The 22,228-nt window shown below is 58.6% G+C and overlaps 1 protein-coding gene across 1 annotated transcript in view; it reads right to left on the bottom strand.

Annotated features, from left to right (window-relative positions):
• SORCS2 (sortilin related VPS10 domain containing receptor 2) overlaps positions 1 to 22,228 on the bottom strand; it is a 467,883-nt gene that overhangs the window by 171,991 nt on the left and 273,664 nt on the right. The window contains exon 3 of the mRNA XM_069495848.1: positions 9,968 to 10,067. Within this exon, the coding sequence (XP_069351949.1) occupies positions 9,968 to 10,067 (100 nt within the window). The remainder of the gene's footprint in view (positions 1 to 9,967; positions 10,068 to 22,228) is intronic.

The following is a 22,228-nucleotide window of genomic DNA, read 5'->3' as shown; positions in this document are numbered from 1 at the left end:
AAGCAGACCTCCGAGAAGGCATAGCATGGCGGCGCTCAGCCCTGAGGGGAAGCAAAGACAGAGACGCCAGCCGAGCAGGTAGAGCGCTGGACACTGGCTCGGAGACTCTGGCACTGAAAAGGAGCTGCTATTTCCGATCGCCTCCAGCCGGGCCCTGCTCGGATAGTCCACCAGCGGATTCCTGTGTCAGCAACATCACATTCACTCCAGTCTTTGGGAGCAAACACTGACGCTCATCCCCCTGTCCCCCAACCGATCCCACCGTCCAGGGCCAGCTCTCTCCAGGAGCTGATGTGTTTCGTTCCAGTCGAGTCACCCAGTGCCATCCTGAGGTCACCCTCTGTGGACCCTGGGGGCAAAGAGGGATAAGATGTGGCCCCCAAGGAGTCTGAACTCATTTGGGAGAGACGTGATGAGTGTGCACTCAGGAAGAGCTCTGCGTGTGCCCTGGCTGTGGGCAGGCCCAGGACGGAAGGAGCATAGCTGAGCACCTGCTGTGTGCTCCAGCTGGGGCTGGGCCCTGCGTGGGCATTATGGCATGTCTCCTCTTCTGTGCAGAAAGCACCCGTGTCCCCATGAGGACACAGAGTCCTGGATACACCCCGTAACCTGCCACAGCTCTCCCCACAGCCGGCAAGTACAGGGGAAGGAGGCCAGCCCTTAGGTGACCGTGACTGGTGGCTCTGTCCCTGCCTCAGGCTCTGGCCTGGGCTCAGGGCCTCTGGCCTGGGGAGCCCACCCCACCCCCAGCACCCCAGCGCCCCCACCACATCCCTGCTGAGGGTGGCATGTGGAATCGGCCAGGGTTGAGCACCTCCGTGGGGAGGCAGGCTGCTGCAAGCTGGGCTGGAGGGCTTGCTTTCAAGCTACAAATCTACACACCTGCTGCTGGGTTGAAAGAAGTGGGAAGAGGGAGTTTGAGATTTAAAAAAACCCTAAAATAAGGAATGTATTTTTTTTAACAGTAGCATTAGAAAAATGCTAGTGGCAGCACCCGCCGATGGGCTTCTCTGTCCACGCTAGTGGGTGCGGGGCCGCGATGCTCTTGCTGCCGCCACCAGCGTTCGCTCAGGTGTGCGCCTGGTCTGGGCAGGAAGTGAGCTGCTAGGTTGGTGCAAAAGTAATTGTGCGTTTAGCATTGTTGACATTTGCCATTTGATACTGGAATACATTCTTAAATGTGGTTTTGTTATACATCATTTTAATGTGCATTTCTCACTTTATTTTTTTTTTTTTGCTAATGACATTACTTGCTGTTTATTTTATATTCATTTTATACTACAGAAATGATGTTATATAAAAAACAAATCTGAGCGATTTTCTTATTCAGGTTCACAATGAGTCATAAAGCAGTGGAGACAACTCACCACATCGACAACACATCTGGCCCAGGAGCTGGCAGTGAACGTACAGCAAAGTGGTGGTTCAAGAAGTTTTGCAAAGGAGACGAGAGCCTTGCAGACGAGGAGCGCAGTGGCGGCCATCGGAAGTTGACAACGACCAATTGAGAGCGATCAGGGAAGCTGATCTTCTTACAACTACACGAGAAGGTGCCAAAGAACTCAACGTCGACCATTCTACGGTCATTCAGCACTTGAAGCAAATTGGAACGGTGAAAAAGCTCGATAAGTGGGTGCCTCGTGAGCTGATTGAAAATTAAAAAAATTATTGTTTTGAAGTGTCATCTTCTTTTCTTGTACACAACAACAACAAAGCATTTCTCAATCCACGTGTAATGAAAAGTGGATTTTGTATGACAACTGGCGATGAGCAACTCAGTGGTTGGACCGAGAAGCTCCAAAGCACGTCCCAAAGCCAAACCTCCACCAAGAAAAGGCCATGGTCCCTGTTTGCTGGTCTGCTGACAGTCTGATCCACTACGGCTTTCTGAATCCCTGTGAAACCACTACATCCGAGAAGTCTGCTCAGCAAATCGGCAAGATGCACTGGGAACTGCAATGCCTGCAGCTGGCATTGGTCACCAGAAAGGGCCCAGTTCTTCTCCACAACAACGCCCTACTGCAGGTCACACAACCAATGCTTCAAAAGTTGAACGAATTGAGCTATGAAGTTTTGCCTCATCCGCCATATTCACCCGACCTCTCGCCAACCGACTACCACTTCTTCAAGCATCTCCACAACTTTTTGCAGGGAAAACACTTCCACACCCAGCAGGATACAGAAAATGCTTTCCAAGAGTTCGTTGAATCCAGAAGCATGAATTTTTACACTATAGGAATAAACCAACTTATTTCTTGTTGGCAAAAATGTGTTGATTGTAATGGTTCCTATTTTGATTAATAAAGATGTACCTGAGCCTAGTTATAATGATTTAAAATTCACAGTCTAAAACCACAATTACTTTTGTACCAACCTCGTAACTGCCCAAAGCAGATCCGTGCATGTTGGCCTAAAGCGGACATTTCAGGCATGTAGGGTAGCTCCTGTTTGGATTAAGTTTCTTTAGTGATTGCTTTTTCAGCAAGCTGTTCATGTATACATCCATCTATACATTCATTTGTTCAAGGCGACGTTCTAGGCCCAGTGCCAGGCCCTGGCTGGACAGAAAGCGACAGAGACCGAGCTCCTGCCTGGGGTGCTTCCCCAGGGCAGAGGCTTCCCACGGGTGCGGAGGGCAGACTCAGGACAGACGGACACACCCGCGTGTTACTGCAGACTGGTCTGCGTGGGCCAGGAAGAGCAGAACGACTCTGTGGTCGGGGTTCTGAGCTGATCTGGGGTTTGGGGGGAGGAGGGTGGGCCTAGGAAGGTGCCCGAAGGAGGTGCAATGTGAACCAAGAGCTGTGGCATAAACATGACCATGGAGAATGGGGTGGGGGAGGTGGGGCGAGGTGTGTCCAGAATGGGAGGAGCATGGGGGGCCCAGCCTGGAAGGGAGCCTCTTCCCCACGTGCTTGTGGGTGCTGAGATGGGGTGGAGGCTGGCAGCCAGAGCAGGCAGCCTGGTGTCACAGGAAGAGCCCCTGAAGGCTGGCAAAAGGCTCTAAGGGTGTGGTGGGGCACGGGTGGTCCCGGCTGGGTCAGAACATGGAGGGAAGCAGGTTCGGGAGGGCCAGGGTGACCGTGAGGGGCCCAGAGGAGAGGAGAGGGAAAGGCGCAGCCCGGAGCAGGCAGACTGGCAGGACTGCAGAGGGCGGGCGCGGGGGGCAGTGCTGAGCCCACGCCCAGGCGTCTGCCCTGTGTCCCGTGTAGCTGTGGCTCCTCCCTGGGACAAAGGCCTGGGGAAGACCAGTTCTAAGGGACTGGGCATGAGCGGATTTTGCGCCTTGGGGTGGTGTTTTCAGCACCACAACAGGTGCTGATGCCAAAAGTAAGGCGGCAGCGGCTGGAAATCCCTTCGGCCTGGAGAGAGCTCCCTCGGTCTGGGCATCCCCCACTGCACAAATCAAACGTAAGCTACTTTTACCAGGTAATGATCCTCCAAGCTTTCTAAGAGCCTCTACTACACAAGGGATAAAAACAGGATTCGCCACTATTTTCTAAATGCATGTGTTTGAAAGGAAGAGGGATAAATGCAGGCTACGGCAAGCGCAGCTTACCCAGCTTATCGGGGAAGTTTCCTTAAATCCGGCGTCTTGCTCAGTAGGGAAGCCGAGCGGCCGCACCGTGGCAAACAAGAATCCGGCCGCGTGTGCTCCCACCAGCGCCCCCACCCAGCAGGCAGTGTCCCCCGCAAGCCCTGTGCCCCAGCACCCGCTGCACAGGTCAGAGCAGCTGACCTTTGTGCCACATGGGGTGGTCGCCCCGCATGTGAGAGTCCGCTCAGGTGCTCTCGGGCACAAGAGAATAAACCTGTCACCTCTTCTCCCGCCCAAGGGACAGCACCACTTATTATTTACCGCGTGCTGAGCTGGCTGGGGCTTCCCCACTGAGACAGAGACCACGTGTGATGCTCAACAGGCCACGGATGGGCAGGGAGGTGGGGGCCGGATGTGCAGAGGAAGGAGGCCCCCAGCATAGGCCCCCTCTGGGCAGGCTGAGCCACGTGGGCGCCCAGGGAGGGGAGAAAGGCAGGGTGAGGAGGGAGGCGTTGCCGAGTTTGAATGGTGGTCCAGGCCCAGGTCCTCAACCTGGCCGAGCCCTCGCTGGAATGTGAACACACCTCCCGTGGTGGAGGAAGGTGGTTCCGGACCAGGAAGCCTGCACTGGGCTGGATGTTTGCATCTCCCCCAGTGTCATATGTTTAACCCCTAATCCCGAGGTGAGGTATTTGCAGGTGGGACCTTTGGGAAGAGTTAGATCGTGAGTGTGGAGCCCTCATCAAGGGGTCGGTGCCCTCAGAGGGGGAGCCCAGTGGGCGGGGAGCCCTGCTCTGCCGCGGGAGCACCCGGAAGAGAGCCCGCAGCAGACCCTGAGCACGGCACACCCTGCTCTTGGACTTCCAACCTCCAGAACTGTGAGAAGTAAACGTGGTGTTTAAGCCACCCAGTTTAGGGTGTTTTGTTACAGCAGCCTGCGCTGAGGAAGACAGAGGTGCCTTCTGGTTTTCACTGAAGACAGAGGCAGTAAAAGGCTTGAATTCCTGGATCACAGGAGGGCAGGCAGGTGCTGAAAACATCAGGCCTTCGCGGAGTAAGATAAGGGGCTGCCGATGCGGGCGGTGGGGCGCAGACATATGTGGGTCTGAACCCCACTCCCTCCCCCAGCCCTTGCTGGCCTGGGACCTTGGGCTGGTCACGGAGCCTCCACCAGCCTCTGTTTTCTGGTCTCCAAGATGGTGGCCACAGTCACAGCCTGTGGGGGGGATGCCGCTGTTCATGCCCTTGGGCAGCTCCCTGTCACTCTCAGATCCACCCTGACAGACAGACACAGCTAAAGAGCCACCGAGCTCGGCGCCGGGCACAGGCGGGTCCATGGAGCTCTCCGGAAGGGGCCTGGAGCTCCTTGAGCATGGGTGGACGGCCCCTGAGACGCCAGGCAGACTCTGTAATTTTTTTTTTTTTTAGTTCAACATATTATGGGGGTACAAAAGTTTAGGTTACATATATTGCCCTTGCCCCCGCCCCCCACCCCGAATCAGAGCTTCAAGCGTGTCCGTCCCCTAGACAGTGCACATCATACTCATTATGTATGAATACACCCATCCCCTCCCCCTCCACATCTGCCCGACACCTGATTAATGTTGTTCCTAAATGTGCTCTCAGGTGATGATCAGTGAAACCAATTTGCTGGTGAGTACACGTGGTGCTTATTTTTCCATTCTTGGGATACTTCACTTAGCAGAATGGGCTCCAGCTCTGTCCAGGAAAATACAAGAGGCGCTGGATCCCCATGTCTCTTACAGCTGAGCAGTACTCCATGGTGTACATATGCCACAGTCTGTTCATTTGACTTTGCTTTTCGGCTCTGGTCTCTCGGGCTCCCAGGTGCTGCGCCGTCTTCAGGGGAGAGTAAATTCAGTCTCCTCCTCTCGCCGTTGGGTGGCTCCCGAGGCGGGAGGCCCAGGAGACTTGCTTTCTGAGCAGCGGGGGCGTTTGCTCTTTCTCCTTCTCTCGCAGTAACCTGGTGACTTTACAGGGGGACGATTTTCTGTGCGTTAGGCTGGAGTTTCAAGGGGCGCACTCTATTCCTGAGACACTGACGGCCCAACTGAGCCATTTTCTCCGGGACAGGAGCGGATGCCTGGCCATCGGAATGGAGAGTATCGCTCATTGGGAGGTTCTGCCCATTTGGCCCCGGCTCTGTCTCCCGGCCGTCCATGGGGCCCCACTCTGGCTCCTCCTCCCACCAGGCAGGGGCTCCCGCCTCTCACAATAACAGACCTGGGCGGGCCTGGCCATACCCTGTGCGAAATCACGGGGGAGGCCAGGGGACGGCAGGGGCCCCGTGGGGATGCTCAGAGCCTGCCGGAGGGTGAGGAGGAGGGCCTGCGCGTGCCCCCTTCGGTGTGGCTGAAGCCGGCACACAACTACTTCCCTCCCAGCTCCCTGGCCTTGGAGCTCTGCCGGGGACAATTTCCGCAGGCTCATTACAGAAGGGGCTGGGCCCTACGGCTTGGGGACTGGCGGGGGGTCCTGCACATGGCTGGGGGCCACAGTGCTCAGAGTGTGCCACGTGGCGACCCCGCCTTGCTGCCTGCCATGAGTGGACATCCAAGCTGGAACCCTGGATTCAAAGTGTTCAGCCCTTCACAGAGGCCTCGGAACACGGCGCCTGCTTCACCGTGGTCCACGCTGCCTCTGCCGGACGGGCTTTGTTTCTTTCTGCAACACTTTGAGAGTCTCCAAGGTAAGATTTTGGTCCGATTCCTTTCTCCATCCCGAGTGCTTGGCACGTGCGGCTCCTCACAGAGACTCCGGTGCGGGGCTGGCCCCTACCCCCTGCCTCTCCACTGGGAGTCACGCGCCCAGGAGGGCCCGCCTTGCTGGGCGGGCAGGGGGCCCAGGACGCGGCATTCTCCTGGGACATCAGTTTGACATCAGCATTTTTTGGGTGAAAATGTGTGTGTGTGTGTATGTGTGCGTGTGATTATAGCATTCAAACCAACACTGACATCTAATGCAGTAAGATGAAAATTCATATAAATTTTTGATGTAAAACACGACACTTGAACGTACTTCCATGCCGGGGCCAGCTCCTCAGGGCTGTGCCTTCACACTGCCCCCCGGGCCACAGAGTTCTGGAGGTCAAGGCACAGGGAAAGGCGCCGTCAGTCCAAACCCGAGGTGGGAACTGCAGGCGGCTCAGAGCTACACGGGTGCCCGGGGGTTGTCTGGGCCCCGGGGCCCAGGTCAGGCCACGACAATGGCAGCATGCCCTGCCATCATGGCTAGGAAGTTCCAATTGTACTGCAGGCAAGACAGAAATAAAAGGGAATTCATTCTGTAAGATAGGTTGTAAAGTGGTCTCCAAGAAGCTATAAAGTGCTGCTCAGCCTGTACTTGTTGCTAAATGGACTCCTAATAGCATTCACGTCTTCCTGCAAAGCCACCTGCTACCGATGACACGGCGTGGTGCCCTGAAAATAGAAGCGGGGGGCCCTGTCTTCCCCAGATCCGAGTCACCCAGGGTCAAACCCGACGTCAGCCCTTTTCTGTTCCTCCCACAAACACACAGCAGGGGAGATTCAGTTTCTCAGGGCCCTAGCAGGCCCTCAGAGGTTCTAGAAGGTTCACTTCTGCTCCCCAGTGCCCAGCAAGGGACCCGGGACCTCGTAGGTACTTGATCTGCACCTGTTGTCTACGAGACTGGACAAGGTTCTCTCTCTAGCACCGAGCACGCAGCCTGGCACACGCCAGGGCCTCACCGGCATCTGCCGCACGGATGGGTGCGGGTGTAGGGAGGGGCCTGGAGGCCGTGTCCAGCCTGCCTCTCGCCCAGGCCATGCCGAGCCACAGCGGTAGCCGCAGCCACGTGGGGAGTCTGCCCACGGGTGTCTCGTTCCCGCTGCTGCTCTTCCCACGGGATAGCCCTGGAAGGAGACCAGGAGGGGCCAGGATGTCAAGGCTGGGAGGGGCCCTGGAGAGCCTTCAGTTCCTCCTCTTACGGATGGGGAAACTGAGGCCCGGAGAAGAAATGGGATCTGCGCACAGTTACACAGCTCAGCACCCGCCAGGTTGCGGCTGGTGTAGGGTTAGGAGCTGCGATTTCCAACTCCAGCGCGTGGGCTGGGCTATGCAGACCTGGGCCCCACTGGCCCCCAGGGCTCTGGTGCAGGGTGCCTGGTGAGCCAGAGGGCGACAGGGGCGCTCCGGCTCTGGCAGGCCTGGGTCTGAGTCCTGCTGCGAGGCCAAGCATGCTGCACCACGACTGCTTTTATTCTGTCTCCCAGCGGGGTGACTCGGGCACATCTCCGAGCTTCCCTGAGCCTCCACTTTCTGCTCTGGGTGACGGGGTGGTGCCCCAGGGCAGGCCCCACCCTGCCCACACAGACGACTGGGCTGGACCTCAGCCTCTGGCCCAGGGCCTGGCACACCGTGAATCGTCACCAGAGATGGCTGAAGGGACCAACAAACTATCACAAGTGGACAAATTGGTGCTATGACGGAAGGCCATTTTTGCTGTATATTACACTGAAATCTCTTTCCTAGAGGGGTCCCAGCCCAACCCAGCACAGTCCATTGCGTCTGTGCTTCCTGAGTTCTGAGTGCTCTGTGCAGGGCTGAGGAGTGGAGAGGAATCGCATCCGGCCTCCACCCTGCAGACTACACGGGCTGCTGTGTCGCCAAGGCCACCCTTCCAACGGGAGAAGACCAGCCCTGAGCCCCCCCAAGTCTCCCCGCTGCCTTAACCAGCTTCCCCCGTTCTTTGCCTGACATAGCCTCAAACTAATTCTCTCTGGAACCATGACTGTGGCTCTTCTGCCCCTAAATCCTTTTAACACCAAATCAAGGCAAGCTCCTACCGACTGCAAAACCTCTACCAAACCGTGTGCCAGCTTTATTGTACGCACTGCACACGTATTAACTCAGGTCACCCTTACTCCACTGTTAAGACCCTGCTTCACAGCCAAGGAAACTGAGGCACGGAGCGATAGAGGAACCTGCCCACAGCCATGCCACCAGCGGACACACAGGGGGGCCTGCAGCCCGGAGCTCGGGCCCTCTGCTCCCTGAGCCTCTGAGTCCACGCGCTCCCGGCCTCGCTGACCTCTGTCCCCAGCCCCACTCAGCACGCAGCCCACCCACACCTCTGCGGACAGAGGAGCAGGGGCTTCCTTCTCCGCGGCAGAAGCACGGGCTGCCAGCAGCGTGGCAGCCACTCGTGCCACCCTGTCAGTCGGGTCACAGATTGCTGGCCTTGTTCCCATCAGTGACGACTAATCTGTTCTCTCAACACGGAGGTGTGGGCAGCTGTGCCAACAGCAGGCGGTGTGCTGGTCCTTGGGGCCAGGGCAGTGCCCCTCAGCCCTGGCACAGCCACCTGTCAGGGCCTTCGCTCCAGACACAGCTGGCTGGGGTCACACAGTGAAGCCTGGTCCCCTGGAACCAACCCCGACCCCAGCGCCTCAGGTGGGTGGCGGGGAGGCCTCTGTGCGTCTCCCTGAGGACAAGGGCTGCTCGCAGGCGCACTTGGCAAGCAGCGTCCCATTAATTCCACCAACACGACCGTGGGGGCGCTGTTACCCCCCTGCACCGACAGGGCGGGTTCGGAGCCTGAGGTTGCAGAGCCAGCGCGCTGTGGGGCCAGACTCAGGCCCAGGCGGAGAAGCCAGGGGTTCGCCTCGAGGCAGCCCCCTCGTCCCAGCTCCCTGCCACTCCCCAGGAGGCAAGTCTCACCCCCCCCCCCCCGCAATTCTCTGCCTTGTTCCTGGGGTGGCTGTGGGGTGGAGTGAGATCAGGCGTGTGAGTCCCCCAGGTGGGTTCCGGGGAAGCAGGGCTGGCCAAGACCAACCCGGCCCCACCTCTGCCCCACTCGCCCTTCCAGGCGGGCACCGCAGCCCTCCCCGCCCCACCGCTGCATCCCAGCTCCGCCAGGAGCTCCCACAGCCCAGGCAAGGAGAGGAACACACAGCACAGCCGCCTGCTTTGGAAAGCGAGATGGTATTTCCTACAGCCAGAGAGCAAAGTCAGGGGACACCACGCAGACCAGAGGACAATCAAAGCCACATCAGACCACATCAACGAAAGCCCTTAGGAAGGACCAGCCCGCTCAACACTGCCTTTCAAGGACCCCAAACCAAAAAGAGCTGGGTCTCCTTCTGTGCCCCAGACCCTCCGACCCCTCGCCGCTGCGCCCTGATGGACAAACAAGCCCCAGGCAAGCGCGCGGTGCCTTCCTCCAGGGGCCTGGCCAGTGTTTCAAAGCACAGTCTTCAGGCGGTGTGCGGTGGAACTGGGAAGGCTGGCCTGCAAGCGCGGGGGCCAGCACCCCACACGCTGGGGCCACCGTCCCAAAGCAGGACCCAGCCGGGCGGGGCAGCAGCCTCTGGGCTCTGCGGTGAGCGGCGCAAGGCGGGTCCTGCGGGGCTGGAGCTGGAGCGGCGGCCGCCTGCGTCCAGCACCTACCTTTCTCTTGTTGGTTGGGCAAATGTAGAAGTTGTCGATGACGGTGGTGACGCCAGGCTGGAGGGTGAGCTTGGTGTAGGACGTCCCGAAATCCGAGGACCTGGGGGAACAGGGGACAGCTGTCAGCCACTCGACCTCCAGGTGCGGCACTGATCAAGCCACATGGTGTCTGGTACCCACCCTGTGCCAGTGGGCGCAGGCAGAGCACCCAGATGCCCGAGCGTCATCCCGGGCACCCTCCCCAGGAACAGCGTGTCCCCATGTGGCAGGTGAGGAGACAGAGCTCCCTTGGGGACACCGAGGATGCGCGCTGAGGTCCAGAGCTAGGATTCAAAGTCAAGTCCTTCCCACTCTAAACCGCAGCCAGCCACCTCCTCGCTGCCTGCTGTGTGCCAGCACGTCTAGGTCACCCTGTCCACCTCACAGGCGACCAGGACAAGGCTCAGAGGGCACAGTTTCCTGCCTGAGATCACTCGGCTGGTAAGTGGCCGACTCAGGATTTGAACAATGGCCCGTCTGATGCAAGTTGGCATCCTGCTTGCCACCAGAATGTTCCCCAGCTGTGCTGGCATCGTGGTGCCTGCTGCTGCCTCTTCCCTTCTCTGCACCCTGAGTCCTCCAGTGAGCCCACCTCCGCCCGGGCAGCCACCTCCAGCACAGGATGGTAGGGGACGGCAGGCAGGTGCCAGAGCGCTGAGCTGGCCTGGGAGCAGCAACATGCCGGGCACACGCCGGGAGAACAGGCTCCAGCCCAGCACCACCTGGGCAGGGCCCTGATGCAGCTGGGAGGGACGCAGGTGCGAACCTCTGCAAGCTCACCCCAGCCCAGCGGCAATGAGAGGGAGAGAAGCCGCCAAAGACAATGTCACATCTGTTGTTTGGAAACCCTGGACACATGAGGACATGGAATTAACTCTACACTTGAGATTGAGGTCCCAGGGACCTAAAACCAACGCCTCTTATCTCCACCCGTTAACACGTGCTGGATCGCAGAACATGCCAGGCTGCGCGGCCAGACCCCCGGGGAAGTGCTGCCACCCCACCCGTCTGTAATGCAGGGGCCAGAGACAGACCCAGGGAGGGAAAGGAACAGGGACAAAACACACAGCTATTGAGCGCCTGCTGTGTACAGTGTGCTTCTTGGGCCTTTCTATGTTTAATCGCTGCTGAGACTTGTGGGGCAGGGCTGGTGGGAAGCTGAGCTTGGGGACTGTTTGGGGAGCCCCCCAGAGTGGGCGAGAGGTTGGGCTGGACCCCGCAGCTCTAGGGCCAGCTGCAGCCCCCCGCACCCTGGCCTGGAGCCTGGCCTGCGCCGCCTGGCCCACAGGATGACCGAGAGGGCAGCGCTCCTCACCCTGCCCGGTGTGTAGCCCTGGAGGCTTTGCAGAAACGCACCCCGCCCACGCGGGCTTTTAAGTTCCCTTCCATATACGTCCTGGTGGTTTCTACATGGAAACGTTTCCTCCCTAAATCTTCAAGTAAAACTGAGGCTCCAGGAAAACAGGCTGTTCGTTGTCTCTGGGCCTGGGGGCCCCGTGGCCACAAGTCCCCTGACATTGTGTCCTCCTAGGCCAGGACTGTGAGCAGCCCTGCAGCCCTCTGACTCCCAGGACCCCAGGGAGGAGCGGGCTGGAGGGAGCGCGGCGCCGGTGGGGGTGCCATTAGCCGGCACTTACTCTCAAAACCTCGGAGAATCGATTTTCTTTGGGAAGGAGGGAGAGGCCATTAGCAGAGGATTGATCTGACCCGGGAGAGCCCAGAGCCCCTGCAGGAACAAACGGCTGTGTTTGGGCCTGCGTGGCCGTGGCTGCTCTGGGCCCCTCCCACCCACCTGGGAGCCATCTCCTCCAGACCTGCCTGCGACTCCTCCCCCGCAGGCTCACAACCGCCCCTTCCCTGGTCCTGCCCGCAGCCCCGCAGTCCCCCAGCCAGCGCAGCCTGCTCACACCTGCTCACTCACGGCTCCTGCCGGTGCAGCCTGCGGCAGGGACCCGCGCACAGAGGCTCCGGCCGGCCGTGGTGGGGAGGAGGGAGGCGGACAGACCGGGAAGCGGCCCGGCTGTGACAGCAGCGACACGGGAGAAGATCGGACGGTGTGGGGGAAAGAGTGGGAGCAGCAAGACGGCCCCTCGGACAAGGTGGCATTTGGGCAGGGCCTGGAAGGGAGGAGGGAGGCTGTGCCGGGCTGAGCAGTGTCCCCAGATCCATGTCCACTTGGAACCTGTGAGTGTGACCTTATTTGGAAACAGGGTCATGGACACACAGGGAGAGGGCTGCGTGAAGAGGGAGGCAGAGGCTAGAGTGACACAGCTGCAAGCCAAGGGACACCAAGGCAGCCGCCAGCCACTGAGAGAGGGACCGGGAACAGTCTCTCTCAGAGCCTTTGGATGGAGCCGGTCTTGGACACCTGACCCCCAGAACCGCGAGAGAAGCAGTTTCCTCTGTTTCAAGCCCCGGCTGCGGCGCTCCGTGATGGCAGCCTGAGGAAGCAGCGCGGGGCGCCAGGTAGACGCAGCCGCAGGTGCAGGGCCCGGGGCACGGGGAAGGGGTGGTCTGTGTGGACCACGGGCTGCCACCACTCCAGCTACCCTCACCCTGCAGGACAACACAGACCCAGCCCCTCAAATGTCCACAGACCCCAGACCAGACCACCTGCCAGACACCGGGGACGTTCATTCATCCCTTCACTCACTCACTCATTCACCACTTGCTCAGCTGCTTTGCTTTCAGCCCCGCGCGAAGGCCTGAGAATCTCCGTGTACTTCCCTGTTCAAATGCATCCATGCAGCACGTGTTCACTGAGAACCTATCCTGTGCCAGTCACTGCACGGAGGCTGGGGGTCCAGCCATGGGGAGCAGGACAGGCCCTGTCCCCCCCCCGGGGGTGCAGGCTGGCAGGGTGGGGAGAGGAGGGCACAGCGAGCACGTGCACACAGGGAACTGGCCAGCAGCCATGCCAATGGCACTCCCTGAGAGCAGAAGGGACACTAAGGGACATCAAATCCCCAGGGCCACCGAGCGAGCGGGGCCTGCCCTGTCGCACACACCCGCTGGCCACGTGAGGCTGCCCAGCGCTCAGGATGTGGCAGATTTGTCCGAACGGAGACACCCACCACTGTAAAATGTACACTAATTTCAAAGACTTAGCATAAAAAACGTAACATATTTCATTACGATTTTTATATTGATTATATGCTGACATAATATCTGGGATTATGGAGTTAATAAAAATCTACTATTAAAATTAATTTCTCTGTTCTTTTTTTAAATTAATAGGCTTTATTTCTGAAATCACTTTTAGGTTCACAGCAAAACTGAGCAGAAAGTGCCGAGTTCCCACGTCCCCGTCCCCACACGTGCAGCCTCTGCCACCACAGCGGCGCGTCTGTTCAAGCAAGGAGGCCACACGGACGTGCCATTGCCACCAGCGTCCTCCGCTCACAGTAGGTCCACCCTTGGGCTTGGACAAATGCATGACACGCGTCCACCACTGCAGTGTCACACAGAGCAGTGCCACTGCCCTGAAGACCCTCTGTGCTTCGCCTGTTCGTCCCTCCGTCCCCTGCCCTGGCAACCGCTGATCTCTTCGCTGTCCCCACGGTTTGCCTTGTCCAGAGTGTCACATAGTCAGAAGGCTGCAGTACGTAGCCTTTTCAGAGTGGCTCTGTTCACTTAGCAATATGCATTTACGGTCCCTTCATGTGACCTGTTTCTCTTTAGTGTGGACACTGGGACATTTAAACCACACATTTAAAGCACACATCAGCTCAAGTTCTATTCCTAATGGATGTGCCAGCCTGGATGCGGTGCCACGGCAGCGGGTGGCGCCCGAAGGGTGTGCACAGGGCCCCAGGGGACAGGTGTGTGTCCCTTTTAGACAGCACTGTCCCAGCAGGTGGGCTGAGGGGCTGTGGGGAATGTGCCTGGACGGTGCCTGGGTGGTGGCACACGCTGCTGTGGTAGGGCTGGCACTGCTGCTGCTCTAGGAGCAGCTGTGGCTGCTGGTGGCGGCAGGTGACTGAGTGGGCAGCGAGAGGAAGGACAGGACGCAGGCCCAGGAGGAGGAGTCAGATGACTCGGGGCTAGACGGCGTCAGGTTGATGGAGGTGGCGGAGAGGGATGCTAGCCAGGTGACAAGGAGGCTGTGGTGACACCCTCAGGTGGGGTGCTTCTTGGGGGATGGCGAAGGCTGGGCTGGGGCCAGGACAGCCCCTGGGTGAAATTTGAGGTCAGGGGACCTGGGCTTGCGTCCCCACGCTGCTGCTGATTTGCCGAGCTCCCTGGGCGGCAGCCAGGATCTTGGCCTCAGTTTCCCCCTTTGAGGCATCAGAGGGCTGGAGTTAGGGGTTGCTGGGTCCCGCCAGTGTGAAAGGCTGTGGCCGCATACCCTCCGCCAGCAGGCACGCACAAGTGCCCCCGACTCTCTGGCCTCCCGGGACCCCTCCCACGAGGGCTGAGGGCATCTGTTCCTCCGGGAAGACTCGCCCAGACGCTGCATGCGGGTGGGCAGCGCGAGTTCCGTCTCACACCTCATTTCCTCTCAGCAACTGCGTCTCAGGTAAATAAGTCAGTGCAGCCTCTGCACCTGCGCATGGACGTTTATTCCCAGAGACTGAGCTGGAAGATGCTGCGCAGCTCGGCAGGGCCGCAGCCCCCCGTGCCGTCTTGCAGGGGTGCCTGGGAGAGCCCTGCTCCGGAACGCGCCAAGCCTCTGGCAGGCCAGGCTGCTCGGGGACACGCCGCTCCATGGACACGCCGCTCCCCCATGACGGATGGCCTCGTCTCCCCGGGAGTGCATTTGTCTCCACAGCGCACTCACCGCGCTTCGGGCTGTCAGAGAGTTCAGACCTCGGACTGTGGTTAGAAAACCTGAAAGGCGGGGGACAGAACCGATTCCCACAGGCGGTGGGGGTGGTGGCACGCACAGGCCGGGGGGCAGGAGGTGTGCGGGAGACGGATGCGTTAGGAGGTGCTGCTGCGCCACAAGGGAGCCGTGCTCAGCTGACTATTATTTTAAATTCCAAAGTCCCTTCCTTGAAAGACCATTAAGAAACCCCACGCGTGCCTGTTGACCATTTCCTGTGTGTGCTCAGCGCTCTGCAAGCAGCAGTAAGACTCGGCCAGAGAAGGCCACTCTAGTGCCGAGAGGGAAACCAAGGCAGGGCAGGGCGAGGGCTGGAGTGGAGGTGGGGGGTTGGGCTCCCCGGCTGCCTTGCAGACGCTCGCTCTGTCCCAGTGCTGGAGGCCAGGGTCCACAGTCAAGGTAGGGCAGAGCCGTGCTTCCTCTGGAGACCCTCGGGGAGCACCCTTCCTGCCTCTGCCCCTCCTCGCGGCTCCCGGCGGTCCTTGGCTGTGGCTGCATCGCTGGTCTCTGCCTCTGTCTGCACGCCCTAAACCCAGAGTGATTTCATCTTGATCCTTAGCTGATTATATCTGCAAAGATGCTGTATCCGATAAAGTCACCTCTGAGGTTCTGGGTGGACTTGGATTTGGGGGTGACCACATTGAACCCTTTATAGGCAGTCGCATTTATTGAGCACCTATTTTATACAGGAGACTCTGAATTAGCACCTTACCTGCCTAATTTGTGTTTAAACCTCCCTCCTGCCCTGGGGAGCTTCCGTTTTTCAGTGAAGGAATGGAGACAGGCAGCCGGTCGGTCACGGCAGAGCGGGGACGCAGCCCGGGTCTGCAGGGCCCCCGCCTCCAAAGAGTCTGATGCAGGTGGGAAGCCACGAGGGGCCCAGGAAGGAGGGAGGCCCCTTGCTGGGACCACCGAGGGGGCACGGTGGGATCTAGGTGCATGGCTTTGGGGCAAAGCTGGCTGCAGGGAGCGCAGTGAAGCGTGAGAGGCCGAGGTGACCCCTAGTGACAGCCGACAGCTCCCCCAATGTAGGCTGAGTGTGTGCTGGGTGTCGGGCTCAGTGCCAGGCACTGGAGGAGCCAGGGGTCCATACTGCACTGTGTGACAGTGGCCGCCAGGCAGGGGCGCCGGGAAGCCAGCACAGCAGCCAACAGCGTGCCGGGGCTGGGCAGAGGGGGGAAGGGAGCTACTGCTCGCTTGCACTGGGGTCCCACTTCGGACTGCTGGTCTGTCTCAGTGGACCCCGGCGCGGGCAGGGAAAGGGAGTGGTTTTAAGCTGCGGATAAGTCTGGGAAACAGCCTCAGCACCCAGCTGGTCAGTCAGGGGCAGAGCGAATGCAAGGCCTCGGACCAACCCCAAACCTAACGCCACCTCCTCCTAAAGCCCATGCAGAGCACCCGGTGGAGTGTGGACAGCATCACCAAGATCACCCAAGACCACCAGCCACGCACCAGCTGGCACTCAATAAATGCTTGTCAGATTCCTTTGGAGGTCGTCCAGGTGCCAGATCTGGAGGCTGTGTGACCTCAGGTGAGCAGGTTTCCCTCTCTGGGCACAGTTTCCCACTGAAAATGTGGGGATTGGACTTGATTATGTCTAAGCACCAGCACCCAGTGGGTCCAATTCCTACACACCTTCCTTAGCTGTCCCGGTGACCCCTGAACCTGCCCTGCTGGGAGAAGTTCTCCCCTGAATCTCGGGACAGCGTCAGCATCCCTGGAGGAGAGCTCGGCATGTGCAAAAGGAAGGAAGGGAGGAGGGAGGAGGGAGGAGGGAGGAGGGAGGAGGCGGGAGGGAGGAGGGAGGAGGCAGGAGGGAGGACAGCACCTCTCACTGAGCGCCTCCCTCCTCTGTGCCCGGCCCCCCCGGGTGCCCTGCCCGGCACTCAGTACCCAAACCATCTCCGAGTTCTTTTACTGCATCCAGCAACTCAGAAAGCGATCATTTTAATCTACATTTATTCAAATTAAAAATAAAAATCCAGAGTCTAAAAACGGGCAAATAGAAACATGGAAGGCAAGCGCAGTTGGAAAATTGCTATTTGCAAATCGGCTGCTTAATTGCTGAGTGTTAGTACATAGTCACTTTAAAAATGATTTAATTACGCCGTTTTCCTACTCTGCAATTAGCCCATTGGAAGGGACCTGTGTGCAGGGCCCGCCCGGCTCAGGGCAGGCAGCCCCTGCTCTCCCACCGACTCCCCCTGCCGCCGCAGAGACCACACGCAGGTGTGGCGCGGGCACCACCTGGGAGGCCCTTGCTCCCTCCCAGCAAGCCCACCTTCAAGCACTGGCCTTGGGCCAGGATTACACCTCTTTGAGACTCAGTTTCTTTATCTGTAAAAAGGGTTCATGATGCAGCCCTCGTGTGCCTGTCCTGAGGATTCGAAAGGTGTGTGCAGGACAAGCACGAGGCAGGCACGAAGTCGTGGGCAGGTGGCACCATCTCGGGTTATGGTGCCACCTGAGGGAGGCTGACACTGTGCCCGGACATCACACTGCTTGAGGTGCGGGCTACTCTCTGCTTGAAGGTACAGCTGTGTGCGATGAGCCTTATGTTCCCTAACAATTACGATTCTGAGCCCTGGCACCTGCTCTGCATGTGACCCCTTACAAAGCCCCTTGAGTGGACCCATAACCACGCTGGCGGGTAGGTACTGACACCTACACTCCACGTATGGGGAGACTGAGGCCTGGCAGGAAAGGGACTTGCCCAAAGGGACTGGAACCCTGGCCTCAGTGGGGACGTGTTGAAGATGTGTTTTCCCAGCAGAATTCATTCCAAGCCTTGGCCGTGTTCCAGGCTGGCCGGGCAGCTCTGGGACGTGCAATGAGCAAGGACTGACGCCGACTCGACAGTCCGTGGACCGCGCTGGCACTCAGGACCTGACAGCTCACAGAACCTGCTCAGAGGATGTTTGATCCGCTGCCCAGACATCCTAATAAACCGTCCAGGATCCGAGAGGAAAAGGGAATTAAGGTGACACAGGGCGCCTGCAGGGAAGTGAAGTCATTCAGGAAAATTCCGGGACGTGGCCTGAGATTCCGAGTGGGAAATGGGGAGTGGGGCCAGTGAGGGGCAAACAGCGCGGAAGGAAACACAGTCCCGCCTGGAGGGGCGCACGGCGTTGGGGGCAGGGGAGACAGTGCCAGGCAAGTCACCCAGACATGGGGCAGCAATGGTGGCAGGATCCGAACACATACCTGACAGAGGGCAGACGCCCTCCGGTGCGAAAGGCCTCGGGGGAGGATTTAATGCAGGTGACACTCACTGTGCTCTGGTCACCTGCACAGGATGGTGTGGAGGTCACCTCACCAAGACATCACAGCCCCCCGCCAGGAGTATGCCTTCCCATTTCACAGATGAGGATACTGAGGCACAAGGAACATTGAAAACTCAGTGTTGACCCCAGGAAGAGGCTCCAGGCCACCTTCTCTGCATGGCCCAGGCCCCCAACCCACATCCCCAGAGGAGTCGGCACGGCACAGCACCCGCCTGGCACATCCTGGGCAACTCCGAGGCTCTCCAACCTGCCAGCAACTGGACAGTGACCTCAGCTTGTCCCAACACAGGAGCTGCATTATTGGCACCTGTGAGTTATCCGCTGCTCAGGGCTTCTCCTTAGCTCCATCTCAGCCCCTGACTCCACCCCGGCAGCGTCCCCTGGGGGCCGAGAGGGTGCCGCAACTCCCAGGGGCAGCATCCCCACAGCCCCCCCTGGAGCCCGTGCCCACTCCCTGCGTCCATCCCAAGAGCCTCTTCTCCTGATGGCCCTTCCACGTGTGGGTTCAGCCCCCACCGTGGCTTCGCGATGTTCCGTGTCCACTGTTGTTGGGGGCTGTGATGCCCCCCAGCAGGTCTTTCCAGCTGGGCCTGATCCAGGGCCCCTGGCGCCCCTGCCTGCAGCCTTCACCAACGCCTTAGGGAGGGACTTGGCCCGGGGCCTGGGCTCAGACACACGCAAAAGCAGTGCCTACCTCGCTCCCGGCCCCTGCAGCCTGTTTACACCATAATGAGGATTCGATCCTTGTCCATGACTCTCTCACTAGAAACCCCTGGGGGAAGCGAACGCCGTCAGCGCCAGAGCGGCTTCCAACAAACCGCCCCCGAGCACCTACGTGCAGGCTTCACGCTGGACCCGGCGTGCAGAGCGGGTGGGCAGGAATTTCTGCAGCCACAGAGAACAGGCACAGCTTCCCCTGGGTCTCGTCCAGACGCCTGCAGGGTCACTTAGTCCCATCCCAACTGATGGCTTTTCCTGTACAAACAGGAGACCGAGGCACACCAGGTGAAGTCACTTGTCCCGGGTCAGAAGAGACGAGGTGGACTCTACCTGACCCAGGTTCCACAAATGTGCACCTGCTGTGCGGCCCCCGCTCTGCGGGAGCGAAGGGCACCACAGTGCTGGCTGGTTTTATTTCTGCAGGTTTGAAAATGACTCAAGGTGGGACCTTTGGGGTGGCTCTTGTCCCAGTTGGCAGAGTCAGAGTTTGTTTATAACCATCCAGGCTGAATGAGGCCCACACCCCTGGAAGTGTCCTGGTCACTCCCCTGGCATGTGGCATGGGCAGAGCTCCCCTTGGCACGTGGGGCCTCGTCAGCCTCCAGCAGGATCTTGCTTCCGAAGCTGTTCTCGCAAGCCCTCCGCTGGGCACACTTCCAAGAACCAAGGCGGGTGTTGGGGCCACCCTCCAGCCCCATGCCAGCCAGCTGGGAGAGGGCAGAGCCTGCAAGCCAGGGCCAGCGGCCACAGCAGGTGCAGGGACGGGGGCTGCAGGGGAGAGGCCACCTGCACTTGATGCCATGTTGTGGCTCAACGAGAAGCAAACCTCGGTCGAGCCAGGACATAGCCCGTGACCTCTGGGTTAATTGGGGGAAATTGCATTTGGTGTGGCTGGAGGGTCCGAGCTGAATTTACGGCCAGGCAGAAGCGAGTCTCTGGCAGGCCTTGGGTGACAGGTGTGTGCAGGGGCTGCACCGTCACATTGGGTTTGCTCGGGCAGGACACACGAGCACCTCCTACGAATGCGCCAGGCCAGTGACTTCTTTCTCCTGCTGCCTGGTGTGGATCACACTAACCCACACATTGTCCCCGGGAGCCAACCTATCTGGGAGGATGGCAGGCCACCCTAAAGCCCAGAGTACCATTTTAAACAGGAAGCCCCCAAATAGAATAAGACAACTAACAAGACAAGTAGAATTAGCTGGATGCCCCCCTCCCCAGACCCCACAACAACGCAGACCTAAAGAGCTTCCCCACCCAGCAGCCGCCTCGTGTGGACAGAGGCCAGGAATTCCCAGCAGGAGTGGAGCGGAAGGGCCGGGCAGGCCTGGACAGAGCGGAGGAGGGGACATGAGCCGCCGAGTCAGAGACCAGGGACACGGCTTGGGAGCAAAGCCTCGGGGTTAATCTGCCCTTGTGACCTAGAACCTAGAACCTGAGCTTCGGCAATCCACATGCAATAACTTCCTTCTCCATATGCTGACACATCCTGATTCTTCTTGGAATCATTGAAAATTGTGGACTGAGGACAGCAGAAAGCGGCTGCAGCAGCAGCAAGAAGAGAAGCCGCTTCCGCCTGCGCCATCACCGCGCCCACCTCTCCCCGTTCCCGCCGGCCTTGTCCGAAGCGAGCGTATTTTACAGCAGAGCAGTGACGACAGGCACGCAGATTTGTGCTCTCATTTCCCGCCGGCTGTGTAATATCCCATCGAGTGTGCGTGGCATTACTGACGGGTCACCCCTTAGGCTGAACTTTTTAAAATCCTTTCTGCAACCATCAAGTGCCCGCTACCTGATGCGCACCTGGAAACGCACCGTTTTCTGTGCATCGCCAAGACCAGCAACAGCGCCCTCCGTGAACATTTCGTCCGTTTGACACCTCCCGGCCTGCTTCCCCTGCATCATTTCCCAGGGTTGAGCCCCAGGACCAGGGGGCCTCAGGGAGATGCTTTGAGCCCCTACACAGCTTTTTAAAAAATATATATATAGATACAAGAAACTCTTACAAACTCAGTATTTTAAAAACAAGGGTCCTCATTTATTCTGAGGGTGTCTTGGAACAAAACGATAACACTTTCATATGCCAATTCCCAGATTATAGAATCTGACACTCTAAATTGATTTCCCAAGTAACTGTTGACTCTATTCCATTTCTGCTAAAAGCCGCCCAAATGATGCATGGAGTGTTTCTAAAGAAGAGCAAAAAAAAATGTACAAGACATGAGAGGATGAGATCTGAGTGCTCCGAAAGGAAATTCTATTTTAAAACACTAAGAAGATTATTTTCATACAAAATATAAAAATTCATTAGGAAATAAGACACAATTAACACAAATAACCCCCATCTCGGGAAGGGTCAGAGAAATGCTTTGAGTCATGAAATTGGGGAGAGTTGGCTGGAAGTTTTAGTGGCAAAAAGTTATGGAATGCAAAACAAACGCTGAGCTGATGACAACTGACCAGCCAAGGCAACGCCCCCGAGGTCACCTCCACATTGTGTCCCAGTGTCTTTGAAGAGAAACCTGTAAAGTAGGTGATGCAGGTGGCCATGGTAATGACCTTGAGATGAGGGCACAGAGCTGCCTTGGAGGGGCTCTGCCCTCCAGGAGCACAGGACATGTTTGCTGCGTGACTGAGTGACCAAGTGAGCTACTAAGATGCTCTCCCAATTCCCATACTGCCTGCAGAGTGTCTCACCTGGGATGCCTGGCCATGCCATTCCCAGGCCTCCTGGATCTCAGGACCTGTTACTGGGTTGACTCCAAAATGTGACTCAACTTTTCTATTTAAAAAACACCGATGTGCTGCTTGTGGTATCCTTCCCAGGGGGCACAGAACGAATCTAGGTGCCCACACCGCTGTCCCCTCAGAAGGGCACCACGTGTCTCCAGCAGTGGGTGACACCTCTCAAGCACCCACTGCGGAAGAAAGGGTGGGTTCGGGCCAGGCTAATGTCAGCTCTCTGCTTTCCGCCCCTTAAGAGGTTTTCTCTCCTGAGGGTAGAGTCTTAACTGGAAACAGGCCAGGCCAAAGCTCGTCTGAAGTTTCCACATCTGAGCGTCGGGGAGCGCGGCAGACAGCTGACATCTGAGCGTCCGGGAGGGTGGCAGACAGCTGCTGGGCTGGACTTCCCGGCAGGGCGGGGGGAGCGGCGCGAGGGGCTGAATTCTCAGCGACAGGAAGAAACAGGCTGCACTGGCCTCAGCCTGCTCCCACCTGTCCCCAGACCCTAGAGGCACCGCCGGGCCTCCACAGGGCACGCCAGGCCGGCTCTGCAGAACCACGCACCCGGAGTGCCTCTCACTGTCTGCCCCCTCCCTCTGTCTGCCCCTCTGTCTTCCCCCGTCTTCCCCGCTCTCTGTCTGCCCCGTCTACCCCCACTCTGCACCCCTC

The sequence above is a fragment of the Eulemur rufifrons genome, chromosome 20, assembly GCF_041146395.1.
Source record: "Eulemur rufifrons isolate Redbay chromosome 20, OSU_ERuf_1, whole genome shotgun sequence".
Lineage (NCBI taxonomy): Eukaryota > Metazoa > Chordata > Mammalia > Primates > Lemuridae > Eulemur > Eulemur rufifrons.
This window is presented reverse-complemented; position numbering and strand designations above follow the sequence as displayed.